Source organism: Xenopus laevis, chromosome 6L (assembly GCF_017654675.1).
Source record: "Xenopus laevis strain J_2021 chromosome 6L, Xenopus_laevis_v10.1, whole genome shotgun sequence".
Classification (NCBI taxonomy): domain Eukaryota; kingdom Metazoa; phylum Chordata; class Amphibia; order Anura; family Pipidae; genus Xenopus; species Xenopus laevis.
Genome location: NC_054381.1, coordinates 162,092,036 through 162,112,169, shown reverse-complemented (window position 1 = coordinate 162,112,169; position 20,134 = coordinate 162,092,036). Strand labels below are relative to the sequence as shown.

The 20,134-nt window shown below is 43.5% G+C and overlaps 2 protein-coding genes across 4 annotated transcripts; one reads left to right on the top strand and one right to left on the bottom strand.

Annotated features, from left to right (window-relative positions):
- Positions 1 to 850: 850 nt before the first annotated feature.
- LOC108719471 (E3 ubiquitin-protein ligase TRIM11) lies at positions 851 to 3,337 on the bottom strand. Its single transcript, XM_018268325.2, has one exon. It carries the CDS (start codon positions 2,736 to 2,738, stop codon positions 1,155 to 1,157), a length of 1,584 nt encoding a protein of 527 aa, XP_018123814.1. The 5' UTR covers positions 2,739 to 3,337; the 3' UTR covers positions 851 to 1,154.
- Positions 1,616 to 17,337, top strand: XB22062350.L (provisional ortholog of N-acetyltransferase 2 L homeolog). 3 transcript variants are annotated; one of them, XM_041567027.1, is made up of 2 exons: positions 1,616 to 1,691; positions 15,516 to 17,337. In XM_041567027.1, exon 2 carries the CDS (start codon positions 15,527 to 15,529, stop codon positions 16,346 to 16,348), a length of 822 nt encoding a protein of 273 aa, XP_041422961.1. In that variant the 5' UTR covers positions 1,616 to 1,691; positions 15,516 to 15,526; the 3' UTR covers positions 16,349 to 17,337. The 3 variants fall into 3 exon arrangements, with proteins under 3 accessions (XP_041422961.1, XP_018123819.1, XP_018123820.1); XM_018268330.2 differs by lacking the exon at positions 1,616 to 1,691 and adding an exon at positions 14,971 to 15,113; XM_018268331.2 differs by lacking the exon at positions 1,616 to 1,691 and adding an exon at positions 15,028 to 15,126.
- Positions 17,338 to 20,134: the final 2,797 nt, after the last annotated feature.

Genomic DNA, 20,134 nt, shown 5'->3' with positions numbered 1-20,134 from the left:
TAAGGGGGCTTTGTTCCTTGATCTGTATATAATATTCTGCAGGCCGGGGACTTGTAGGATTCGATTGTGAGTAGAATATGGTGCAAGTGCTGAATAGCCGTGACTTGTATCAGCCCACAGCAATGATGTGCCCTGTGATCACTTACAGGCCTGTATAATAAACATGATATTATAATAAAGCATTAAAGGGGTGCTTCACCTTCAAGTTAACTTTTAGGGACAGATTTACTAAGCCCGAGTGAATGGTTCGAATTGCAAAAAGTTTGAATTCAGAAGTAAAGTTTTGGGTACTTTGACCATCGAATAGGCTACATTCGACTTCGATTCAAATGATTCGAAATACAATCGTTCGACTATTCGATAATCGAAGTACTGTCTCTGTAAAAAAAACTTTGACTTCATACTTCGCCAAATTAAAGCTAACGAAGTGCAATGTTAGCCTATGGGGACCTTCCACAGCACTTTTCTAAGTTTTTTTTTTTTTGATCGAATAAAAATCCTTCAATCGATCGCTAAAAATCGTTAGAATCGTTTGATTCGATCGAATACGATTTAAACGTTCGTTCGATCGATCGAATACGGTAAAAATCCCTTGACTTCAATATTCGAAGTTGAGGGATTTCAATTCGAGGGTAAAATTTCTAAGTTTTTTTTAACTTCGAAATTCAACCCTTAGTAAATCTGGCTCTTAGTGTGTTATAGAATGGCCAATTCTTCATTATTTCTTTTTATTAGTTTTAAAATGATTTGTCTTTTTCTTCTGATTCTTTCCAGCTTTAAAATGGGGGTCAATGACCCCATCTAACAAACAAATACCCTGTAAGGCTACAAATGTTTTGTTATTGTTACTTTTTATTCCTCATCTTTCTATTCAGGCCTCTCCTATTCATATTCCAGTCTCTTATTCGAATCAATGCAAATTGTCTCAGAATATCCCTCTCTACACCACACTAAACGTTTAATATAAAAGTGAACAGCCTCTTTAAGTATAATAAACCTTATATGCAAGGTCTATATGCCCCAGTATGAGGTTTAGATATCTATTCCTGCTGAAATGCCCCCGGGCACTATGGATCCTTGTTTGTCTGGGGGATATAGCTCCAGGCAGTACAATGGATCCCTCTCTACAGATCATGTGTGGGAGGGGCAAAACCTCAGCTAATGATTTTCACCCAACCAGACTCAAGCCAGAATGCGGCACAGAGGGGCTCAGTGAAGGTGGCAGTGAAGGAGAACAGGTGCTTAATGGGGTCACTCAGCTCATAGAAGGACAGGCGTCCGGCCTTGTAGTCCAGCGAGATCCTGATTCTCCTGCAGGATGAAATACCAGGCAATTCATATTCCTTGTTGTTATGTAAGAGTTTATACTGATACCCTTGTAAAAGACTCATAAAGAAATTCCTATCCATCTGGTACAAACCCCAGGACTTCTCATTAAACCCAATAAGTGACCTAACTCCTTCCTTCTCCAAGCTGGGATAGGCCACTCCTACACACCATCTACCAAAATCGCTGCCCTCCACGTCCCAGTAATGGCGCCCCGACGAGAAGCCCCTGGTGCTCAGAACCTGATTCTGCTCAAATCTCTCGGGGGTTTCGGGATGTTCCTGGTCACAATTCCAGTCGTTGGCAGATTTCCCGTCGTCTGATAAAGTCACATAAGGGCCGGCAGTGTTTATGTCCATTTCCAGGTCAGTCACCTTCTGCCCGTAATCCCACATTTGTGTTGCCCCCCTCACAATATCACACAACCCTGTGTCTAACGTCTCTTTGAGCAGATACTTGTCCAAATCCGGCACTGGAGGAGGTCTCTGCACAAAACTCTTCTCCACATAATCAAGATCCTCTGCCTTCTCTGACCCCTGAAGGACAGTCAATGGATCGGCCGTGTTGCACAGCTCCACAATGTCGTGGATCTTCTGGGAGAGCTGCTCCTTCTGTATTTCCAGTTCCTGGATAAGATCGGAGTATGGAAGGGAATATTGCTCTTCTTGTCTGGAGATCTCCTCCAGGATTTGATTCTCTAGGGCTTCCAGCCATTCCCGGATGCACCTGAATAGGTCAGTGACTTTCTCACGCTCTGCAGCCGCTTTCTTCTTGACTTGGTCCCTGCGGCCTTTAAGCTTCACAAGACCCTTCTCGGTATCCTCTTTGTTTGGGATCAGATATTCCAGAACACGTTTAAGTTTCTCTTTCTGCTTCTCGGAGGCCTCGCTCAGCGACTCCACCCTGTGGCCCTGGTGCACCCCAACCAAACAGCAGGAGGCACAGATACAGGCGTCATCCTCAAGGCAGTGGAACTCCAGCAGTTTGTCATGTACGGAGCATTTGTGCTTTGCTGGGGAGACTGGGGGTTCCGTTAAGACGTGGGCTCTGCTGTGTAGTTGCACATGACTCTGGCACAGACACGCCTTGCACAGGGCACAGTACTTGGCAGCGGGCACAGAGGAATCACAGTAGGTGCAGTAGATGTCTGTATTTTCTTGCTTTGGCTGCTCAGGAAGAAAATGTTCTGCGATGTTCCGCAGCCGCAAGTTCTTTATTAGTTCCGGACGTCTCCTGAATCTCTCTCTACATTCGGGGCAGGGGGGCTTTTCCTCCACACCTTCCTGCCAGTCCCAGGTTTTGTTAATGCAGCCCTGGCAGAAGTTGTGGCCACACGGCAGAGTTACGGGCTCAGTGTAAATGCTCAGGCAGATGGTGCACGTCACCTCGACTCTAACACCGGCACTCGCCATCGTGACCAACGGGAACCAGGAGAGAAATGGAAAGTTTTCTGCCTCAGAGAGAAACGAAACTTGTTTTTCTGGATCCCTCAGGCATAAAGGCAGGAGGCGTGTCTAGAGGCGTGGGGAGGAGCTAGACACTCAACAAGCATTTCATTAACCCCTTATTGTCTTTACATGTGCAACAAGGAAAATATTGGGTTATAAGAAACTGAAAACAAATTCGATGAACAGACAGCACCACACGTGAGCTAAATTCTTAAAAGGCCTTTATTCCAAAAGGGCTTATTTCAGGACAAACAAACAGCAGCGACGTTTCAGGCTCACAATCGGCAAGCATAGTATTTTTATCAGTCGGTTTAACGTAAAGATCTGACCGCAGTACCCCATCCCTCAAAATTATCAAAGTATCCAAAAAGGAAATACCGTCAGTTTTAACATCAAGGGTTAACCTGATATAGGCTGATGCCCCGTTAACCTCCTGAAAGAACTTGTCCAGAGTCCAACGTGGTCCCGTCCATATTGCGAAGATATCGGCAATGAAGCGAACCCAATGCCAACAATATTTGCCGAAAAATTCATTGGTGTATACGTTACTCTCTTCGAAGTTATTCATATAAATGTTAGCATAGGACGGGGCCACGTTGGAACCCATCGCCGTTCCCCTTATCTGAAGAAAAAAATCATTTTGAAAAAGGACATCGTCGTTTTGCAGAACCAAACATAAGCACTGTAGTATGGCATTTTTTTGGGCACCATCCATCGATACATCATGCGTCAGCTCGAGGCGGCAGCCTCCACACCCCAATCATGTGGGATAGAGGTGTAGAGACTCTCCATATCAAGCGTGACCAAGAGCGCCCCCTCTGGAACTTTTCCGATATTTTTTATTTTACTCAAAAAATCATCTTTAAGATAGGACCTATGTTGTAAGACATACGGATTAATCAGGCGGTCCACAAAAATAGATAAGGGTGAGAGCACCGAATCTGTACAGGACACTATTGGTCGACCTGGTAGAGACTCCAGTCTTTTATGTATTTTGGGCAACGCATAAAAGACTGGAGTAACTGGATTATCTTTTTTCAGAAATCTGGCCAACTGTGTGTCTATGACCTGGAGGTCCAATGCCTCACACACCAAATTATGAACTTTGTTCTGGATCTCAAACAGTGGATCATGATTGAGGGGTTTATAAGTACTAGTATCCGACAACTGTCGTCTGACTTCCTGCATAGAAGCCAATTTATCCATTATAACTATATATTATAATTGCTCCCCCTTTATCCGCAGGTTTGATAAGCAGCTCCTCATTTTGACTCAGTTCCCGCAGTGCCCTGTGTTCAGTGGAACTCAAATTATAAGTTCATACATGAAATTCACCCTTCCTATATTGGGGCAAATTCACTAAGATTCGTAGTTGCGCCAGGCGTAACTTCACCGCACTTCGCCAGGCGTAGTTTCGCCAGCGCTCCGCAAATTTACTAAAATCCGAAGTTGTGCCCACTGTCTAGGTAAGTTGCCATGAGTCAGGAAATGTAGGGGGGAAGGAGGGGAGCCCGAAAATTTTTTTCGATCTTTTTCAGCCTATCACCCATAATATAGAAAACACGCCAGTGTTTTTTGGGACTTAGAAAAAATTTGAACTTTTTTTGAAGCAATCCCTATCTACTCTATTGCGCTTCGCCTGGTCTGAGGTGGCGAAGGAAGTCTAGCGTAAAAGGTAGCGTTCAGTACAATGCGCAAGTTATCGAATTTGCGTAGTTACGTCCATAGCGAAAATTTGCCAGGCGTAAGGGTGCGAAGTAACACTAGCGAATTTACGCCAGCGTTCGTTAGTGAATTTGCGAAGTAACGAAAATGCCCAACGCTAGCAAATTGATGCTAGCGTTAGGCGCTTCGGCGCTTAGTGAATTTGCCCCATTGACTTTCAAGTGTTGCAACATCTCTTGTAACATTAGTAATAAAAGCCTCAATAAAAACATTGTCAACAGTGGGGATATACTGGCTCAAGGGTTTTAATCCTAAATTATCCCCAAAAAAAGTATTAGGTAAGCCAGACGATTGAATCCCCTCAGCATCACAGAACTGGACCTTTAATTTAATATTTCTAAAAAATCGATATAGTTCTAAGTCCAGTCTGGACGTGTTACTGAGCCAAATGACAGGCCCTTAGACAGTACCTTCTCTTGATCGCTGGTTAAGCTGAAATATTCACCACCGTTTGGGTCTGCGTCGGTTGCGATAAGGCCGCACCGCTTTTCCTGTGGCGTTTTCTGCCGCCGCGCCGTCATCCTCTGATGTGTCTCCAGTCGATTGTGACCCACCTAAAAAAGAAGAGGTGGTAGAGGCTGATGTGGAGCGCGATCCTCTCCTCTTGCGTGGGGCATCCTCGAGGGTCTCCGGTTAGGAGATATGGCCCAGTGGTAAACTCTTCCTGACGTGTAGTCAGAGGCGTCGCGCTGGAACTTTGTGCGCTTCCGTGCCTCCACCTCATTGCGGAACTTTTCCAAATGGTCCGTTAGCTTACTCATCCCCTCTGCAACATCCTCTGGCGGAAAAGCGTTCCGTATCAGGTTGGTTTCGGTTTCCACTGTGCGTTCCATCTCTGGCAGCTCTTTTTGCAGCTGTTCCATCGTGGCCAGCATTAAATCAATGGAGCATTTATTAACAATGGATTCCCATTTTTGGCAGAATTCTTTGTCTTGGGAAAATAGTGTAGGACATAAATGCGACTGATAAAAACACTTTGCTTCAGTTTAATTCATTCCATCCGCCGCATATTAAAAAATCTTTAGCCAAATCCCAATATACAAGGGTAAAGCGCATTGTCTCTGACCAGAGTTCCCTCAAGGAAAGAATGGATGAGATGACCATTAAATTCCAAGAGAGAGGATATCCACTAGCCCTATTGAAAGAAGAGCGGGCGCAAGTGGAAGCCCCCCAATAGGAGTTATAAAGGTAAAGCTAAAGAGGGTGACCGCCTGACATTTGTCTCCAAGTATAATCCCCTGTCCTCACATATTACTAAGATTGTGCAGAAACATTGGGGGTCGCTGAGGACATTCCGAATGTACGGGAGTTTAAGTCACCCCCCGTTATGGCCTTTAAAAAGAGTAAAACAGTGGGGTCGCGTTTAGTTAGATCTGACATTGGGGATATTAAGGAAACGCAGCCGGTACTTAGACCTATAGAAAATGGCACTTTCCCCTGTTTATCTGTAATTGTTGCTCCAATTGCCAACGTGGTGAAGGGATTTATCTCTCACATAAAGGTACCCCGATAAAAATGAGGGGACATTTCACCTGTTCTTCCACATTTGTGATTTATGTGATTAAATGCCCGTGTGGCTCGCAGTATGTGGGGCAAATGTCCCGCATGGTTAAAGATCGTATTCGTGAACACAAAACAAAACGCTTTCACTAATTTGTATCCAGTCGCTTGAAAAAAGGCGATTGTGAGCCTGAAACGTCGCTGCTGTTTGTTTGTCCTGAAATAAGCCCTTTTGGAATAAAGGCCTTTTACGTCAAGTGTGGTGCCGTCTGTTCATCCAATTTGTTTAAAGAAGGGGTGGAAGTGGCCACCTCAGACCTGCATCTAATATACCCTATGGGTGAGTGTTGACTTCTAATCTCAATCATAAGAAACTGAATACATAGGAACCCATGTGACTTCTAGCAACAAAGTCTTTCACTTGGGCTGAAGTTTGTATTGGAAATTTGTTGGGACTCTTAGGGCTTATGTTGCACTGCGGGATTGTGGGTGATTTATAAGTAGGCGGAGCCCTGAGTCACCTGCAGAGCTTGGAAAGGCTTCTATAGATTGGTCGCAGCACCTGCAGGGAATTCACACGGAAGTCGACGGGGAGTTTTCAAGGGTTTTGGCTCCTTATGTTTGGGCTCAATAAAAATCAACTGCTCCCCCCTCAGTCAACGTCAGTAAAGGAACAGGTAGAGTCTGAGGGACGGATTTACATAGCAAGCGCCCCTAAACCCACGGCTGTTCATCAACCCTGTCCCCTCCCCTATATTTATGCAAATTTTCATCATCAGGACGGGAGCAATGGGGATTGGGAAATTAAAATAAAAAATGATTGTAACTCCAGCGCATCTCCAGTCTGAGGGACAGGAAGTACACACAATAGAGTCTGAGGGACAGGAAGTACACACAATAGAGTCTGAGGGACAGGAAGTACACACATTAGAGTCTGAGGGACAGGAAGTACACACCATAGAGTCTGAGGGACAGGAAGTACACACATTAGAGTCTGAGAGACAGATTTACATAGCAAGCGCCTCTAGATCCACTGCTGTTCATCAACCCTGTCCCCTCCCCTTTATTTATGCAAATGTTCATTATCAGGACAGAGCAATGGGGGATGGGAAATCCAGTCTAAGGGACAGGAAGTACACACGGTAGAGTCTGAGGGACAGGAAGTACACACGGTAGAGTCTGAGGGACAGGAAGTACGCACAGTAGAGTCTGGGGGACACAGTCTTAAGGTGGCCATAGACGCAAAGATCTGCTCGTTTGGCGATATCACCAAACAAGCGGATCTTTCCCCGATATGCCATTAATGAGCATGGCTATATCGGGGTTAATCTGAACATTCGGCCGTGTGGGCGAACGATCCGATTACGATGCGCAATGAGCTCCAGTGGGATCGGTCTGTCTGATCGACCAAACGACCAATCTCTCCACACACGATCCGAAAATCGTACGAATCCTTGATTTGTACGATAGGATTTGTGCGTCTATGGCCAGCTTAAAGGAACAGGAAGTACACACGGTAGAGTCTGAGGGATAGGAAGTACACACGGTAGAGTCTGAGGGACAGGAAGTACACACGGTAGAGTCTGAGGGCCTAGTCTCCAGGAAACAGTATCTCAATTTGATTACTACATGAAATAGCAGTTAGCGCACCTTGTGGCGGACTGGTGTAATGGCACAACTCTAGTACGTGGGTATTGCTCTGGTACCGCCCCTTTAGCCGACATTGGCAGACAGCGATAGAGCCGGCTTTCCGGACAGAGGAAAGGAAGTTGTGCCGCGGTGGTTTCTGGGAGTTGTAGTTTATCCCATAAGAACGTGTTGCTGTCAGATCAGGGATACCGGGTGGATGGCAGGAAGGCTGTGTTCGCTCAGGTTGGTGGGTGAGTGGAGCTGTGATGCTGCTTCCCTTGAGCCATGAGCTGGAGCAGTGTCGGACTGACCCACCGAGATACCAGGAAAAGTCCCGGGGGGCCCAGGTGTCGGTGGCCCCTCATGCTGCTAAACATTTGGCCTATTTCATGGCCATTCCCTATTTCTATGAGAATAAAGAGGCTAAATAGATGGAATAATAGATTATAGTCTGTAGGTTTTTGCAGGTAACCCGCGGGTACCCGACCCGCTGCAGGACTCTAGCAGGTGGGTCTGGGTTGAGCTCTTCTTCCTGCTCTCCCCGCCTGCCGCCTTAAACTGCCAGCTTCCAACTTCCGGGTTCTGGTTTTATAGCCGCCCCTTTTGTGACATCATCGGTGGGTCGGCACAGGTCTATAAAAGGAACCCAGAAGTTTGGCTCGTGCGGGTGGGAAAAACCTGACCTGCATATCACTAGTGTTAGCATTCTGTTCCATGAAATACATGAGTGATACTCAGAGTTCCCTGTATAACTCAGCCTGCAGCCTTGTGCCTTTATATGGTCACAGAACAACCCCTCAGTGACTTCTAATATCCTTATCATTTACAGTAGGGGGTACATTATCCCTTATAATACATGAGTGATACTCAGAGTTCCCTGTATAACTCAGCCTGCAGCCTTGTGCCTTTATATGGTCACAAAACAACCCTCAGTGACTTCTAATATCCTTATCATTTACAGTAGGGGGTACATTATCCCTTATAATACATGAGTGATACTCAGAGTTCCCTGTATAACTCAGCCTGCAGCCTTGTGTCTTTATATGGTCACAGAACAACCCCTCAGTGACTTCTAATATCCTTATCATTTACAGTAGGGGGTACATTATCCCTTATAATACATGAGTGATACTCAGAGTTCCCTGTATAACTCAGCCTGCAGCCTTGTGCCTTTATATGGTCACAGAACAACCCCTCAGTGACTTCTAATATCCTTATCATTTACAGTAGGGGGTGTGTTATCCCTTATAATACATGAGTGATACTCAGAGTTCCCTGTATAACTCAGCCTGCAGCCTTGTGTCTTTATATGGTCACAGAACAACCCCTCAGTGACTTCTAATGTCCTTATCATTTACAGTAGGGGGTACATTATCCCTTATAATACACGAGTGATACTCAGAGTTCCCTGTATAACTCAGCCTGCAGCCTTGTGCCTTTATATGGTCACAGAACAACTCCTCAGTGACTTCTAATATCCTTATCATTTACAGTAGGGGTACATTATCCCTTATAATACATGAGTGATACTCAGAGTTCCCTGTATAACTCAGCCTGCAGCCTTGTGCCTTTATATGGTCACAGAACAACCCCTCAGTGACTTCTAATATCCTTATCATTTACAGTAGGGGGTACATTATCCCTTATAATACATGAGTGATACTCAGAGTTCCCTGTATAACTCAGCCTGCAGCCTTGTGCCTTTATATGGTCACAGAACAACCCCTCAGTGACTTCTAATATCCTTATCATTTACAGTAGGGGGTACATTATCCCTTATAATACATGAGTGATACTCAGAGTTCCCTGTATAACTCAGCCTGCAGCCTTGTGCCTTTATATGGTCACAGAACAACCCCTCAGTGACTTCTAATATCCTTATCATTTACAGTAGGGGGTACATTATCCCTTATAATACATGAGTGATACTCAGAGTTCCCTGTATAACTCAGCCTGCAGCCTTGTGCCTTTTTATGGTCACAGACCCCTCAGTGACTTCTAATATCCTTATCATTTACAGTAGGGGGTACATTATCCCTTATAATACATGAGTGATACTCAGAGTTCCCTGTATAACTCAGCCTGCAGCCTTGTGCCTTTATATGGTCACAGAACAACCCCTCAGTGACTTCTAATATCCTTATCATTTACAGTAGGGGGTACATTATCCCTTATAATACATGAGTGATACTCAGAGTTTCCTGTTTCCAGTTGAAAAGCTAATTTACAAATAGAACAAACTGTGTCTGATGTTGCACTTGGTACTGCAGCTCAGCTGTTCTTATAAGAAGCAGTTTGTGGCGTATCTGCTGCTGCACAAGTCACAAGTCAGATGAGAGAAAACCAATATTTTCAGCTGAACTCTGCAGATAAGATCTAAGTCAATCACATTTTGTAAGCAAAGGAAAAGTGTAAGGAAGGAAACCTAATTCTGTAACAGGTTGAAACGAAAAAGGTCCCTTATGTCGCACTCTTGTAAATTTCTTCTTAATGAAAAATAATAATCATTAATTAATTAAATGGAGTAAATTGGAGTAAATGTACAAAATGCATTTATCAAATTTCATATGTGGCAATTAATTTATAGCATTAAATTCATATGATCAGTTCGTATATAAATATTTATTTCATCTCGACTTATCGTAGCAGCAACTTGAAGCAGAAAAAGTTCTATATTATAAATAGACTAATTGTGTAATAGAACTGAAATGGTTTTCATTTTGTTGGAAGCAGGAAAGGGACATAAAAACACGTGTAACAGGTTTAGATCACTTGTGATTCTCCAGCAAATCTGCAAACTGACTTGTACATATTTCTCTACACGGCCGATATACAGCAGATCTGCAGGGGAAATGTTAATTATACATAATTATCAGCTAAGGAACAAATCAGCTGGGACACAGGCAGCAGGGCAGAGGCAGCAGCATGAGCACAGAGAGGAGGGGGCGGAGCCACAGCGGGAGATAGGATGGAGGAGCGGTCCTAAAGCCAGCCGGATCTATCAGGAGCAGCCCACTTACACAAGATATAGAGCGGCCCCACGGGCAAATGCCTGAACAGACAGATGGTCAGTCCGGGCCTGCTCCTTGGTTATGATAGGTGCTTGCCCCAATTGTGAAATAGCAAGGAAGGCTGTGAGCTAAAGTTCTCCAACTTGGAAAAGTTTTTTTTGTGGGGTGTGAGTTATAGTTCTCCAATTCGGTGAATAGGTATAAGGTACTTCTTATTCATATGATTAACTGCAATATCACATCCAGAAATATATATAATAGTGAGCCATACATATCCTATATATTATATCCTTATAATCAGAGCTTAGTGATGTCACCGGTTATAATCAGAGTTTAGTGATGTCACCGGTTATAATCAGAGCTTAGTGATGTCACCGGTTATAATCAGAGCTTAGTGATGTCGCCGCTTATAATCAGAGCTTAGTGATGTCGCTGGCTATAATCAGAGCTTAGTGATGTCACCGCTTATAATCAGAGCTTAGTGATGTCACCGGTTATAATCAGAGCTTAGTGATGTCACCGGTTATAATCAGAGTTTAGTGATGTCACCGGTTATAATCAGAGCTTAGTGATGTCGCCGGTTATAATCAGAGCTTAGTGATGTCGCCGGTTATAATCAGAGCTTAGTGATGTAAAAAGTTATAATCAGAGCTTAGTGATGTCGCCGGTTATAATCAGAGCTTAGTGATGTCGCCGGTTATAATCAGAGCTTAGTGATGTAAAAAGTTATAATCAGAGCTTAGTGATGTCGCCGGTTATAATCAGAGCTTAGTGATGTCGCCAGTTATAATCAGAGCTTAGTGATGTCACCGGTTATAATCAGAGTTTAGTGATGTCGCCGGTTATAATCAGAGCTTAGTGATGTCGCCGGTTATAATCAGAGTTTAGTGATGTCACTGGGTTATAATCAGAGCTTAGTGATGTCACCGGTTATAATCAGAGCTTAGTGATGTCGCCGGTTATAATCAGAGTTTAGTGATGTCACTGGGTTATAATCAGAGCTTAGTGATGTCGCCGGTTATAATCAGAGCTTAGTGATGTCACCGGTTATAATCAGAGCTTAGTGATGTCACCGGTTATAATCAGAGCTTAGTGATGTCGCCGGTTATAATCAGAGCTTAGTGATGTCATTTGTCACATGACTCACTGAAACTTGTGTATTATAATAAATAAAGTAGCCCCTGTTGCAAAATATTCGGATATTAGAAGTGACCTCAGAGTTCCATGATCTTCTGCCTCGTGCTTTTATATGGTCATGAAACTCCTCGGTAACTTGTAATATCCTTATAATTTATTCACTATATAATGATTCTGTTTGTAACATAAATGAGAGAACTAGAGGATATTGAAGGATGAGCTGCCTGGATACAAACAGTATAAACCCTGAGTAACTTCAGTCTGCTGCTAATAAGTATTGCTCTTACCCCTCGCAGCAGGATAAATACGGCAGGACTTCTAACCAGAGCTGTGGAGTCTGCAGCAATTTTGGGAATCTGGAGTCGGAGTTGCCAAAAATGTTCCAACTAGTAATAACTTTAATAGAAGCAGTGAAAATAACGAGATCAGATGTAAGAGATTCTGTGAAGGAGGATAAGAAGCAATTGTGTAAGAAGAATACTTTCTAGTTAATGTTGGATTGTATTTAGCAGCAACACTACAGATATACGTCACCTTCCATTAGCTTTTCCAATTGTGTTGCTTTATGTAGTTTCACTTTGACTTTGCTTTACAATTACTAATTATACTAGTCCTTCTGCAGCAAACACACGAGTTTTACCAGTGCAGAGCAACACTACATTATATTTTCATTACACAGATAGATAGGTACCAAAAATAGCCACAGCCCTGATTATAATCACAAATCTGCCCCCAAATCGTATACGAATCAATAAATACCTCGATTATATGACTCCAAAATGGCAATGGGACCAGTCCCTGGATCAAATGTTGATAAATGCAGGTTATATAATAATATAAATGCAAGTTCTATACTAAATGGCAGTGTGTTGGGAGTTTCCTTAAATGAGAAGGATCTTGGGGTCTTTGTAGATAACAAGTTGTCTAATTCTGGGCAGTGTCATTCTGTGGCTACTAAAGCAAATAAAGTTCTTGTATAAAAAAGGGCATTAACTCAAGGGATGAAACATAATTGTGTCTCTTTATAGGTCCCTGGTGAGGCCTCATCTGGAGTATGGGGGCAGTTTTGGACTCCAGTCCTTAAGAGGGATATAAATGAGCTGGAGAGAGTGCAGAGACTAAGTGCAACTAAACTGGTTAGAGGGAGGGAAGAGTTAAATTATGAGGGGAGACTGACAAGGTTGGGGTTGTTTTCTCTGGGGGAAAAAAGGCGCTTGTGAGGGGACATGATTAGACTTTACAAGTACATTAGAGGACATTATAGACAAATAGCAGGGGACCTTTTTACCCATAAAGAGAATCACGTACCAGAGGCCTCCCCTTCAGACTAGAGTGTATGGGGCTGGGTTTTCGTTTGCAGGGGTTGAACCCAATTTAACTATGTAACTTGTACTATGAGCTATCTCCCATATCCCTGTATTCCCTCACTTGCTAAAAACCATCCAACCCCTTCTTATACCTATCTAATGTATCAGCCTGTACCCCTGATTCACTTCCCAGCTCTCCCTGTAACACCCCTTTCCCTCCTCTAATCTCATTGGCTCCCTCCTGTCTGCTGGGAGGAGCTACTGGTGAATAAAGCATCCGACCCTTCCTTATACCTATCTAATGTATCAGCCTGTACCCGATTCACTTCCCAGCTCTCCCTGTAACACCCCTTTCCCTCCTCTAATCTCATTGGCTCCCTCCTGTCTGCTGGGAGGAGCTACTGGTGAATAAAGCATCCGACCCTTCCTTGTACCTATCTAATGTATCAGCCTGTACCCCTGATTCACTTCCCAGCTCTCCCTGTAACACCCCTTTCCCTCCTCTAATCTCATTGGCTCCCTCCTGTCTGCTGGGAGGAGCTACTGGTGAATAAAGCATCCGACCCTTCCTTGTACCTATCTAATGTATCAGCCTGTACCACTGATTCACTTCCCAGCTCTCCCTGTAACAAACCCCTTCCCAATATTTAGGCGTTCACCTCTTTTCTTCTAATCGGAATGAGTGACCTTGTGTCAGTTGGAAAGACCTACTGGTAAATAAATCATTAGAGAGATTATTATATGATCCCCTTATATATTTATACATAGTTATCATATCTCCCCTTAAGCGCCTCTTCTCCAGAGTGAACATCCCCAATTTGGCCAGTCTTTCCTCATAGCTAAGATTTTCCCTTTACCAGCTTAGTTGCCCTTCTCTGTCCCCTCTCTAATACAATAATGTCCTGTTTGAGTGATGGAGACCAAAACTGTAGGGCATATTCTAGATGGGGCCTTACCAGTGCTCTATACAGTGGGACCCCCTCCTCTCGTGACTCTCTGCCCCATTTAATACAAGTCAAGACCTTATTTGCCCTTGATGCTGCTGACTGGCATTACTTGCTACAGACAAGTTTATCATCTACAAATAAAAGTGGCCCCAATACCGAGCCCTGAGGGACCCCACTAAGAACCTTACTCCAAGTAGAGAATGTCCCATTAACAACCACCCTCTGTACCCGATCCTGTAGCCAGTTTCCTATCCATGTGCAAACGACTTCATTAAGCCCAACAGACCTTAGTTTAGAAAGCAGTCGTTTGTGGGGCACAGTATCAAACGCTTTGGCAAAATCCAAATAGATCTACTGCCCCCCACTGTCCAGCATCTTACTTACCTCATCATAAAAAGCAATCAAATTCGTCTGACATGACCTATCCTTCATAAAGCCATGCTGATTGCTGCTCATAATGACATTCAGTAGGACAACATTTTGAATGTGATCCCTTAACAAACCTTCAAATAATTTACCCACCACAGATGTCAGACTTACTGCCTATAATTGCCAGGCTGAGATCGTAATCCCTTTTTAAATATTGGAATAACATCAGCTTTTCTCCAATCCATAGGCACCATACCAGATAAAAGTGAGTCTGAGAAAATCAGAAATAGGGGCTGGTAATTGGTATGGAAAGCTCTATCTGCCTCTCCTTTACTAATCCTTGCACTGATGATTCTAGCTACATTTTAAATCATTGCAGCTGTAGTCAGCAGCCAGAACCAGCAGTGTAGTGAATAGCAACGGGCAGACAGATACTGCTTTAATGTACAGTGGAAAGTTGCTTCAAATTCTATTTTCTTTAGGGCAACAAAACAATGGCGTTAAGTTTTCAGGAGGAAAACAATCTGTCAGCACTGCTGCACTAACTGCTGACTGACTCCTTCAGGCTTACTTTGTGTGCTCTGCATATTCAGCTCCTCCCCAGACTCTGTGCTCTGCATATTCAGCTCCTCACAGAGTTCAAATTTCACTTTAGTTCCCTGAACTCTGTTGGGGGAAGATCTGTGACTGCTGCGCTGGTGAAGGTGGAGAGCTGTAAGTTGCCGTGGTAGGATCCACATTCACTCAGTATCTGTATCCTTCTGTTACTCTGATGATACTCATATTACTCCCTGTGCTCCCTATCTTCTAGTCTGAATGCTGTCTCAGAGGCCTCTACTTCCTTGTATTTGGGGATCAAACATTAGTCAGTATAGGAAGCTGCCCATGTTGTAGTGCCACCTGCAGGTATTCTGATGTAACTGCAAGCAGTAACCTGTGAGAACTTGAACAATCCTCCTTATAAATACAATGGAGAGCAATGTTGTTCTGAATATGCTGGGTGCTTTGTTAGGGTGCGGGAGCCTTTATCCTGGGGTCCTCCCATAGAATATTTGCATTCCTTGGACATTTGGGAAGAAATTTGCTTTGCACTGACCATGTATTATTCTTCTGTAGGTTGGTTGTGGATGATGGATCTAAAGAGGTATCTGCACAGGGTTGGTCTCAGTACCCAAAAGCCACCTTCCCTGGCTGCACTGCGTGAGTTACACCACCATCACCTCCTCTCGGTGCCTTTCGGAAGTCTCAGCATTCACAGTGGAGAGAAGATCATTCTGGACCAAGCTCTTATCTATGATAAAATTGTAGAGAGGAGGAGGGATGGGTTCTGCTATGAGAACAATGGGCTCTTTCTGTGGGTGCTCCAAGAGTCGGGGTACCAACCTGTGGTTCTCTCGGCCAGGGTGTGGAACAGTATAACCAAAGTGTATGGGCCTCCCTATGACCACATGATCCTGGCAGTGGAGCTTGAGGGACGGCGGTGGCTCTGTGACGTAGGCTTTGGAGAAGGTATTGCATTCCCAATCCCCCTGGAGGCAGGATGGGAAGGGGAGCACGAGAGTGGGGTGTTCCGGCTGCAGAAGACAGAGGAGGAGGAGTGGTACTTGGAGAGGAAGGAAGATGGAGATTGGAAAATCCTTTACAAGTTCACTCTGGAAGAGCAGAGGTTTGAGGACTTTAGAGAGATGTGTAACTATCAACAGATGTCCCCAAGCTCCATCTTCTTCTGCAAGTCCTTCTGCTCCATTTTGCTCCCCCGAGGCAGAATGACCTACATGGGGCACAGGCTGATCAGCACCGAATACACGGCAGGAGGAGGCACCGTGAAGACCACAGGTGACCTGATGGAGGACGAGATCCCACATGTGCTCAGAGACAAGTTTGGGATTGTCCTCAATGGAAAATTTGTGCCTAAGGATGAGCCCATTGTGCCACCAAAGTGCGACTAACACACTGATGGGGGGGATCACAAAATTGCCTTATTATAGATTCTTACTAATTTACAGGCCTTTAAAGGCAATTGCACCAGGGGTAACAAACCCCACCATAATTACCCCTTATTCATTCCAATGGAAATCATGTGGACTTACAGGTTTACTTACAGAACAGGCAATTGTAGTGTAGAAATGTTGTCATCTTAAATAGATGTAACTCAGATAATAATGACCGTCCCTCGTGACTAGGAGAGCAACCTCTATCAGTATTTAAAAAGATAAATGTTGAATACAAAATGAATATTGGCATAGCATGGGCAGGTCTTGCATAGATACCAGGTTTGTTATACTGGGGCCTTGAACTAGTGCTAGAGAGAGAAAGGAAAGGCTGTTGGAGAATGCTGGGAACTGTAGTTTAAGAAGTGCTGGAATGCTGCATGTTATATGCTCCTGAGTTAAAGGGAAACTAAAACCTATGGTTTCTATTGCCATAAATGTTCTACAAAACCTGTTTGATTGTGACAGGTTCTCTTTAAGTTCAAAATGTTTCCTGATCTATTGGCTTCAGCAACCTTTGGCCAATGCTCTGCCCCTCTGATGTGTTCAATATACTTTCAGATAATAATATTAATAAGCTGGACCCAAAAGTCCCGATATTATGTGTTTTTAAGTGAAAATATCCCACTGTTTAGAAATAGTGTAAACCAGATAAAAGTGCTGACTTGGTGACTGTTAATAACAGGCAGAATGTATTTTATTGTTTTGTATTTTATGGGGCAAGTCATACTGAATACACATACGGACCAAGTAGTTGTGACACCCTATGCAAATTGGGTATCAAACTGTTAAGAAGACCCCTGGGGTTCATATTTAGAATGTTTCACCTCTGTAGATAAGAGCACGTGGGACAGAAGGTGCTGTAAACTTCCGAAACTGCATAAAAACACGTGACTTTTCATATCAATTGTATGTATGTGCATATAATAAATGAAGATTATGACACATTTCTCTGTATTCTTAAACAATTAAGATGTCTTCATTTTGTATGTATCTCAAGCCCTATACCTCTCACAGGAGTGGAATTACATAGTCTGCTCCTGTGTCACATGATGGGGTTCTACTAATTAGTCGCTAGAACGGGGGGTCACCTTTTGCAGAAAACAATACCAGCCCTCTAGTCAGTAGGAAAGAAGTGAGGCCAGTCAAGTGGAGGGCAGCTACATGCACCAACTCCCAGCAACTCTATTCAGCCAGGTGTCAAGAACACCTTCATGGCAGTAGCTGGTAGGTATCTCCCCCCTCCCTAAAGAGGAGGAGTCTCATGCTTGAGTGTTAAAGCTGCAGGACTGTACCATGTTCTGCAGGGGCAGAAGAACATAGTAACATAGTAAGTTAGGTTGAAAAAACACACGTCCATCAAGTTCAACCTTAAAGGTGAAGTAAAGTCTAAAATAGAATAAGGCTAGAAATGCTGTATTTTGTATACTAAATATAAACATGAACTTACTGCACCACAAGCCTAATCAAACAAATAATTCATGCTTTTAAAGTTGGCCACAGGGGGTCACCATCTTGTAACTTATATACATCTTTGCAAGACCAAGACTGTGCACATGCTCAGTGTGGTCTGGGCTGCTTAGGGATCGTCATAAACAAAGCTGCTTGAGTTCTGCATGGCTGGGAAGTAAGGCGGGGGCTCCCCCTGCTGTTCATAAGTATGATTGTTTCCCAGCAGAGCAGTTAGGGACCGTCTGACAATTCCTATCCACAGCAGTAAATGAACGGAGAATTTCACTGCACACAGTCAGGTTTCTTATAAAAATGGTACACGTTTTTTAATTAAAGTATATTGGAGATAAGTTTCTTTTTCATTAAATAAAGTAAAAAATGGGATTTTATTTTTTTTGCCGTTACATGCCCTTTAAGTCTATATATAACCTGCCTAACTGCCAGTTGATCCAGAGGAAGGTGAAAAACCCATCTGAACCCTCTCCAATTTGCCTCAGACTCCAAGATGCAGATCTATGAGCTATCTCCCATATCCCTGTATTCCCTCACTTGCTAAACACCATCAGACCCCTTCTTATACCTATCTAATGTATCAGCTTGTACCCCTGATTCACTTCCCAGCTCTCCCTGTAACACCCCTTTCCCTCCTCTAATCTCATTGGCTCCCTCCTGTCTGCTGGGAGGAGCTACTGGTGAATAAAGCATTCAACCCTTCCTTGTACCTATCTAATGTATCAAACTGTACCCCTGATTCACTTCCCAGCTCTCCCTGTAACACCCCTTTCCCTCCTCTAATCTCATTGGCTCCCTCCTGTCTGCTGGGAGGAGCTACTGGTGAATAAAGCATCCGACCCTTCCTTGTACCTATCTAATGTATCAGCCTGTACCACTGATTCACTTCCCAGCTCTCCATGTAACACCCCTTTCCCTCCTCTAATCTCATTGGCTCCCTCCTGTCTGCTGGGAGGAGCTACTGGTGAATAAAGCATCCGACCCTTCCTTGTACCTATCTAATGTATCAGCCTGTACAACTGATTCAGGGAGACAATTCCACATCTTCACAGCTCTCACTGTAACAAACGCCTTCCCAATATTTAGCTGGAACCTCTTTTCTTCTAATCGGAATGGGTGACCTTGTGTCAGCTGGAAAGACCTACTGGTAAATAAATCATTAGAGAGATTATTATATGATCCCCAGATATATTTATACATAGTTATCATATCTCCCCTGCTGAAATCTGACATGACAAAATCTAAACATATTGTCAGTTTCCCAGCTGTTCCCAGTCATGTGACTTGTGCTCTGATAAACTTCAGTCACTCTTTACTGCTGTACTGCAAGTTGGAGTGATCTCACCCCCTCCCTTTCTCCCAGCAGCCTAACAACAGAACAATGGGAAGGTAACCAGATAACAACTCCGTAACACAAGATAACAGCTGCCTGGTAGATCTAAGAACAACACTCAATAGTAAAATCCAGGTCCCACTGAGACACATTCAGTTACATTGAGTAGGAGAAACAACAGCCTGCCAGAAAGCAGTTCCATCCTAAAGTGCTGGCTCTTTCTGAAATCACATGACCAGGCAAAATGAGCTGAGATGCACCTACACACCAATATTACAACTAAATACACTTGCTGCTTCAGGAATGACATTTTATATTGTACAGTCAATTATTTGCAGTGTAAACAGTGTCATTTAGTAATAAAAACTACACCATAAAAATCATGTCAGAATCCCTTTAATAGGGAAGGGCTGAGTAAGGTTCCCTCCTGTCCAATCAGATGACAGCGTTGATATTATTATGGAAGCGGTGTCAGCTTGCCCAATACTTATAGTAGTAGGAAAGGGGAAGGTATTAAAATATGTCATTGGTTCTTTCTTGCCAATCACATTGAAATATTCATTTTAGTAAAAAAAACAGTGTATTTCACATTATATGATTGGTGCCTGTGTTATTCTCTCGATGTGTTTCCAGGAAAAGGATGACAACATTCCTTCAGATATAATGCAAATCTGAGATCATGCCCAGAAATCTGTAACGAACCTCAACCCAGAACACAGGAATCTTGACAAGTCAAATGAAATTGAACAAAGACACACGTGCACCTCTCTCATCCGATTCCTGCGTGTGTATATATATATATATATATATATATATATATATATATATATATATATATATATATATATATATATATAAAACCTGCATAACTGCTACTTGATCAGAGGCAAACGTCAAAGTAAACTTTATTGTCATCTCAGCAGTGTACGAATACACAGTGAGGCACA